The sequence below is a fragment of the Lipotes vexillifer genome, unplaced genomic scaffold, assembly GCF_000442215.2.
Source record: "Lipotes vexillifer unplaced genomic scaffold, Lipotes_vexillifer_v1.1 scaffold1529, whole genome shotgun sequence".
Lineage (NCBI taxonomy): Eukaryota > Metazoa > Chordata > Mammalia > Artiodactyla > Lipotidae > Lipotes > Lipotes vexillifer.
The window spans coordinates 596,571-604,590 of NW_006784325.1; the positions used below are offsets into that span (position 1 = coordinate 596,571).

Here is an 8,020-nt window from a genome sequence, read left to right on the forward strand (position 1 = left end):
TGTTTAAGAAATCTTCCCCTACCATGAGGTCATGATGACATTTTCCTAGATTTTCTCTTTAAAAAGTCACTTTGCATTCACATTTAGATCCATGGTCCACTTTGGATTTATTTTTGTGTGTCATGTGACTTACTGGTCAGTTTTGGTCTCTTCTGCATGGACATCCAGTTCTCGAGGCACCATTTATTGACATGTCTGTCCTTTCCTTCACTGGTTTGTCATAAGTTAAGTGTCAGTTTTTGCATATGTTTCTGGGTTCTCTCGTTTTTGTTTTTCTATTTTTCTATCTTTGCATAAATCTATACAGTCTTAGTTATGGGTTTAATAATGGATAACATTTTACTGTATTTGTCTCACCTCATCCCTTTTTTTGCTGAATAATGTAATTTACAGATATCTTGATATTTCACTACACAGTACTTCACTATCATCTATAAAGTATAGGGAGATTTTCTACATCACTGAAATATTTTCACATCAAAATAAGTTTTGCTTAATTTCGTTTTAATGCACTGTCCATATATAAATATTCCATAAATGTGTTTTATAATTGGATTGTCTTTCTCCTGTGGGATGATGAAATTCCTGGTTCTCTGTATGTCCTATAACTTTGACTTGTAACTTTTTTTTTTAAATATGAAGACTTTGGGTCTTATTTAAATCCTGTTGATGTTAACTTTAAGCAGGCTGTCGATATGCGTAAGTTGAAGCCACAGTTCCAACCTGTCTTCGGTGCATGTGGTTCCAATGACAGCCCAGTTTTCAAAGCCTTCTCAGGTCTCTCTTATTTGTCCCCATATGCACCTCCTAGTGGTGTTGGGCACTGGGTTCCCCTTAGGCAGCGGGTTCCCCTTTGTTTCAGTTCTCACAGCTTTAGGTGTGCTGTTTAGGGTCAGATCCATGCATGCACATCTCAGGGAGGAGCCCAGAATTTCATACACAACTTTATGGGATCATCTTCTTGTGCTCCCTTTTTCACCATGTCCCCTTTCCTTTTTGGCTCCCAGGGCCCCCTCTTTCAGGTCTTCTGGATAGAAAGGCAGGCCTGTAGGTTCCCCTCTGCACTTCCTGCAAGTTTGTCTGCCTCTGCAGCCATGCAGCGAGGGGATGGAGAGGAAAAAAAGGGGGGGGTATTACCTCTCTGCTCTTGGGACCATTGATCTTTCTGCTGAGGGAGGAAGGTTACCCTGCCTTAGAGGTTTAATTGCCTGTATGGCCACAGCTGCTGCAACATGCTTTGGGTTTGGGCAGAAGAGGATGGGAAATGAACAAACAATAAGATTTCTCTAACCAGTATGGACTCCCCTTTCCCATTCCTAAGACCAGAAATAGAGGCTTCTCATGGAGCTCTTTCTCCTCACACCTGCTGCCCAGTTCCTGCTTTCAGGCTGCATTTGAGTTTAGGCCTGGAGAGACTGGAGGGGGGAAAAAAAACCCAAGAAACTCACCACCAGTTCAGTGTTACTTTGTGTTCTGGATTCCTTCTGCAAGCAGCTTGCTACCATTTACTTTTTTTTAAAATAGATTTTTAAAATTTTTAAATTTTATTTATTTGTTGTTGGCTGCATTGAGTCTTCACTGCTGTGCACGGGCTTTCTCTAGTTGTGGCGAGAGGGGGCTACTCTTCAATGCAGTGTGCGGGCTTCTCATTGCAGTGGCTTCTCTTGTTGTGGAGCACGGGCTCTAGGCACGCAGGCTCAGTAGTTTTGGCACCCGGGTTCAGTAGTTGTGGCACATGGGCCCTAGAGTGTGCTGGCTTCAGTAGTTGCAATGCGCGGGCTCAGTAGTTGTGGCACACGGGCTTAGTTGCTTCACGGCATGTGGGATCTTCCCGGACCAGGGCTCAAACTTGTGTCCCTGCATTGGCAGGCAGATTCTTAACCACTGCGCCACCAGGGAAGTTCCCCGTTTACTTTTTAGAGTTCTCAGCTAGCTGCTTTATGCATTCTGTTCATGGTTCTCACTTGTATTCAGTGGGAGAGCCAGGTTGGAGTGTACTTACTCCATCTTTACAGGACTGGAGCCATTCATATTTTATAACTGAAACCAAACCCCAAAGTTACAGCATGTATAAAGATCATACTAATAAAATGAGGGTATGAGGTTCAGTCTAGATTGAGCAAAAGTATAAAGTGTAAGGAGGAAAATGGTGGGAATTAAGGATGGTTAGGGAAAGCACTGGTCAGATCATGCAGGTGTTTTATAGGTCCTATTAATGAACTTAGAGTTCATCCGTAGGCTAATAAGGAGTCATCAAAAGATTTTAGGCAGGCAGGTGAGCATTTTAGTAAGGTCATTCTAGCTGCAGTTTGGAAAACAGATTTATTGGAAGCGAGACTAGGAAACAGCACAGCCATTTAAGAGTTGTTGCCATAACCTAGGCTAGATGTAATCATCACCTGAACCATGGAGGTGTCCAGGAAATGGAAGAAGGTATACAGACGGTAACAACGTAAGGAAGTGGACTCAGAAAGACCTGGTGATTGACTAGATAAAAGACATTAAGAAGATTGAGGAATTGTGGTTGACACCACTCTTTTTGCTGGTATTATTATCTCCGTAAAAAAAAAAGAAGGATGAACAAGTTTGAAGGGGAGGGAAAGATTGTATCAATTTGTGACTTACTGAGTTTTGGGTCTCTGGGATAGTCGAGTATATAAATTCAGTAAGCAACTGAGTATCATATTCTGGTGCTTAAGAGAGATATCACAGTGCTTCTCAAAGTGTAGTCTTTTGGATCATTTTAAAATACATATCCCCAGGCCCCACTCCGGAAATTCTAAGTTATTAGGTTTGGGGTGGGACTCAAGAATTTACATTTTAACAAGCTCCCAGGTGATGCTGAGCTAAAGTAGGATTTAGGAGTTATCCGTACAGCTTCTTAAGATTTTGAATTATTTTTGTAAAATCCCTGTACACCTGTTGTTGAATTTATTCTTAAGCAACTTTCTTCAGTTTCTTTTCTAAGAAGTTATATTGTTTTTCTATAGGGATGCTAGTGAATTTGTATATTTATATCTCTCAGTCTTTACTGTAGCAATTAAAATACTCTAAACCTTCCCTGCAAATACTGTAATGATTTTTTTTAATTAATAAACTTTCTTTCAAGCAGTTTTGGGTTCACAGCAAAATTGAATGGAAAGTACAGAGTTCCTATATATCCCCCTGCCCAGTCTTCCCCACTGTCAACATCCTACACCACAGTGGTACATTTTTCACAATTGATGAACCTACCTTGACACATCATTATCACCCAAAGTCCATAGTTGACCTTAAGTTTCATTCTTAGTGTCGTACACTCTATGGGTTTTGACAAATGTGCAATGACATGTATCCATATGTTAGTATGATACAGGATAGTTTTACTGCCCTAAAAATTCTCTGTGCTCTGCCTATTCATCCCCCTCTCCCCACTAACCCCTGGTAACCACTGATCTTTTTACTGTTTCCATAGTTTTTCCTTTTCCAGAATGTCATATAGTTGAATTCATAGGATATTTACCTTTTTCAGATTGGCTTCTTTCACTTCATATTATGCATTTGAGGCTCATTCCTTTATATCTTTTCATGGCTTGATAACTCTTTTTTTTTTTTAGTGCTGAGTAATGGCCCATGGTCTGGATGTACCACAGTTTACTTTTCCATTCTCCTACTGAAGGACATCTTGTTGCTTCTAAGTTTTGGCAGTTATGAATAAAGCTGCTATAAACTTCCACATTCAGGTTTTTGTGTGGATGTAAGTTTTAATTCACTTGGGTAAATATCAAGGAATGTGATTGCTGAATTGTATGGTAAGAGGATGTTCAGTTTTATAAGAAACTGACACACTGTCTTCCAAAGAGGCTGCACCATTCTGCGTCCCCACCAGCAGTGATGAGAGTTCCTGTTGCTCCACATCCTCACCAGCATATGTTGTCAGTGAATTGGAGTTTGGCCATTTTGATAGGTGTGAAGTGGTGTCTTATTTTAATTTACAGTTCCCTAATGACATGATGTTGAATGCCTTTTCATATTCTTACTTGGATCTGTATATCTTCTTTGGTGAGGTTTCTGTTCATGTCTTTTGCCTGTTTTTATTGTTGAGTTTTAACAGTTCTTTGTATATTTTGGGTAATAACTTGTCAGATGTGTATTTTGCAACTATTTTCTCTCAGTCTTCTTATCCTGTCTTCTCATTCTTTTGACATTGGCTTTTTAAAAAAAACTTAATTAATTAATGAATTTTATTTATTTTTGGCTGTGTTGGGCCTTTGTTGCTGCGCGTGAGCTTTCTCTAGTTGTGGCGAGCAGGGGCTACTCTTCGTTGCGCTATGTGGGCCTCTCGCCGCGGCGGCCTCTCCTGTTGCGGAGCACGGGCTCCAGGCACTCAGGCTTCAGTAGTTGTGGTGCACAGGCTTAGTTGCTCCACGGCATGTGGGGATCTTCCCTGACCAGGGCTTGAACCCATGTGCCCTGCATTGGCAGGCGGATTCTCAACTACTGCGCCACCAGGGAAGCCCTTGACATTGGCTTTTGCAGAGCAGAGGTTTTTAATTTTAATGAAGTCCAGCTTATCAATTATTTCTTTCATGGATTGTGCCTTTGGTGTTATACCCAAAAAGTCATCACTCCCTAACATCATCTAGGTTTTCTCCTTTGTTATCTTCTAGGAGTTTTATAGTTTTGTGTTATACATTTTTGTCTGTGATCCATTTTGAGTTAATTTTTGTTAAGAGTGTAAATCTGTATCTAGATTCACTTTTACACATGTGGATATCTAGTTGTTCTAGTACCATTTGTTGAGAAGACTGTATTTGCTCCCTTGTGATGTCCTTGCTCCTTTGTCAAAGATGAGTTGACTATAATTATGCAGGTCTATTCTGAGCTCTGTACTCTGTTCCACTGATCTACTTGTCCAGTCTTTCACCAGTGCTGCACTGTCTTGATTACTGTAGTGCTACAGAAGTCTTGAAGTCAAGTGTCAGTCCTCTGACTGTTCTTCTCCTTCAGTGCTGTGTTAGGTATTCTAGGTCATTTTCTGTTTTGTATAAAATTTAGAATCAGTTTGTTGGAGATCTGTGAAATAACTTGCCGGGATTTTGATTGGGATTTTGTTGAATCTATATACCAAGTTGGAAATAATTTTAAACTTCTAGAAAAGTTGCAAGAATAGTGTGAAAATACCCATATGCCCTTTACTCACATTCACCCATGGCTAATATTTTGCCCTGTTTGTTTTGTCATTTGGTATATGATTTTTTTTCCTGAAACATTTGGGAATAAATTGTATACATCATAGCCTTTAACTCCACATATTTCCTAAGAATAAAGATATGTTTTTTTTAAACTTCTATATTATTATAAAACTGTTCTCCCAAAATGATAAAATCCTTTACTAAAATTTAGCCTGGAGAAAATCCTGTGTTTATCTGTCAAAAGCATCTGATGGAAAGACACTGTTATCCCTAAATTGAGCTTCATATGTCTGTTTAGAAGGTAGAGGTAGAGTGAGGATGCTAGAAGATATTTAGAGAAACCTTTTTATTCAGTCATTCAGAATAAGTTACTGTAAGATGTTCCAAAGGCAGTAAGTGAACACAATCTCATTTCTTTGTGGGACCTGAGGAACGCTTGTAGTCTATTAGAATCATTATGAAATTGTCATTTTCAAGTCATTCTGGCAGCAAATAAAGTTTACCTGGAGGTGAGGAAGATTAACCACCTATCCTTTACAATTACTTAGCTTTCTGATAGTTCTGTTTTTCCCTCACCTTCAGTTTCTTATTTTTAATCTTCTCCTTATTCACCTACAGCTCTCCTCTGTTTGATGTCTTCTGAATTTCTGGATCTACTGCTCAGATTTCAGAGTCATATATGATAACTGTAAAAGCAATGCAATGCTAAGATTTTTTTTTTCAATGTAATTCTCATTAAAAAACGGAGGAGTGGCTTTTATTTTACTCAACACAGAAAATAAGAAACATTTGCTTTGTTTTTTCAGCTTCAGAGTCAAATGGTGAGATCAAAGAGTTTTCTCCAAAAAATGTCATATACGAAGATGATTCATCCCAGTATTTGATAAGATCTTCAAATCTTTCATTTGAAAGATTTCTAAGCCAAGGCCTTGAGTATTCCAATTTTAAAGAAGGCTGGAAATGTGAGGGTGATACTGAGATGCTGCAGGGAAATCAGGGATATATCAGGCAAGTGACAGTTTCCCATCAAGAAGCCCTGTCTCAACATATGAATGTTAGTACTGTGGAGAGACCCTATGGATGCCATGAATGTGGAAAAACTTTCAGTCGGCGCTTTTCCCTTGTGTTACATCAGAGAACTCATACTGGAGAGAAACCATACGTATGTAAGGAATGTGGGAAAACCTTTAGCCAGATCTCAAACCTCGTAAAACATCAGATGATACATACGGGAAAGAAACCCCATGAATGTAAAGACTGTAATAAAACATTCAGTTACCTTTCATTCCTCATTGAACATCAGAGAACACATACTGGGGAGAAACCCTATGAATGTACCGAATGTGGAAAGGCCTTTAGCCGTGCCTCAAACCTCACTCGACATCAGAGAATTCACATAGGAAAGAAACAGTATGTATGTAGGAGATGTGGGAAGGCCTTTAGCAGTGGCTCTGAACTCATTCGCCATCAGATTACACACACTGGAGAGAAACCTTATGAATGCATTGAGTGTGGGAAGGCATTTCGCCGTTCTTCACACCTTACCCGGCATCAGAGTGTCCATACCTCCAAAACCCCCTATGAATGTAACGAATGCAGTAAAGCCTTCCGTTGCCACTCATTCCTTATTAAACATCAGAGAATTCATGCTGGAGAAAAGCTCTATGAATGTGATGAATGTGGTAAAGTTTTCACATGGCATGCATCCCTTGCACAACATATGAAAATTCACACTGGAGAAAAGCCCTATGCATGTACTGAATGTGACAAAACCTTTAGTCGGAGCTTTTCCCTCATTCTACATCAGATAACTCATACTGGAGAGAAGCCCTATGTATGTAAGGTATGCAATAAATCCTTCAGCTGGAGCTCAAACCTTACTAAACATCAGAGAACACACACTCTAGAGAACCCCTATGAATATGAAAATTCATTTAACTACCACTCATTCCTTGCTGAACACCAGGGAATTCACACTGTAGAGAAAACCTAAGAATGTATGGATTAAAAAAAAGCAGCTAATGCCTTACTTTGACTTCAGAGAACTCTTGGAAAGAAGCCTTATGTGAATGTGCTTATTGTGATGAAATGTGGTCTCTGCTTTATTCAGTATTCTGGAGAAAAACCCAAGGAATGTATGGGAAAGCCATTAATAGCTGCTCATTCTTTTTGTAATGCCAGAAGACGAAATCAAACAATACTGAGAAGACTCTTCATCTGGTAGGATTCCCTTAATCTACATTTGTAAATTCCTACCAGGAAAGGATACATGTCCAATAAATGTGAGAAAACTCTTAGAGATTAGGTCTCATTCTGCATCTGTCAGCTCAGGACAGGACAGAACACATGGGTAAGGGTGTACTTTTTCCTGGACATCAGAAAATTCATAATGAAGGAAAGTCATACAAACAATGATTTGGGAATGTCTTCATGTACCATGCAATATTTATTAAATTCTTAAATAGTCTTCTAAGGAGAAAAAGCAACCGTATAAATGAACTTAACATAGGGTGACTTTCTGCAGTATTTCAAACCTACAGAATTATCCTGGGGAAAAACCACCATTGTAATGAGCGTGGCAAAGTCATAAGAGTTCTGAGAAGTTATACTGGAGAGAATTGGTGTGGGAGGATTTTTTACAGGGGGATGTTTGTTTGGGTTTTGTTTTTTTGTTTCAAAGCAAATTCAGAATAGCTACAAATAAATCTTGATTCATAGTAAATGTAGTATTGGCTGAATTTTTTTCCTACAGCATGTGTGATTCTGAATATGCAACTATCACAATACTGACATCAACAATGAGAAGTAGCATGCTTTTTTAAAAACATACAGACATTATAGAAACA

General features: G+C 39.1%; 1 protein-coding gene across 1 annotated transcript in view; it reads left to right on the forward strand.

The window, feature by feature from the left end:
* ZNF140 (zinc finger protein 140) overlaps positions 1 to 7,362 on the forward strand; it is an 11,384-nt gene extending 4,022 nt beyond the window's left edge. Inside the window, exon 4 of the mRNA XM_007456687.1 lies at positions 5,981 to 7,362. Within this exon, the coding sequence (XP_007456749.1) occupies positions 5,981 to 7,167 (1,187 nt within the window). The 3' untranslated portion in view covers positions 7,168 to 7,362. The remainder of the gene's footprint in view (positions 1 to 5,980) is intronic.
* The last annotated feature ends 658 nt before the right edge of the window (positions 7,363 to 8,020 follow it).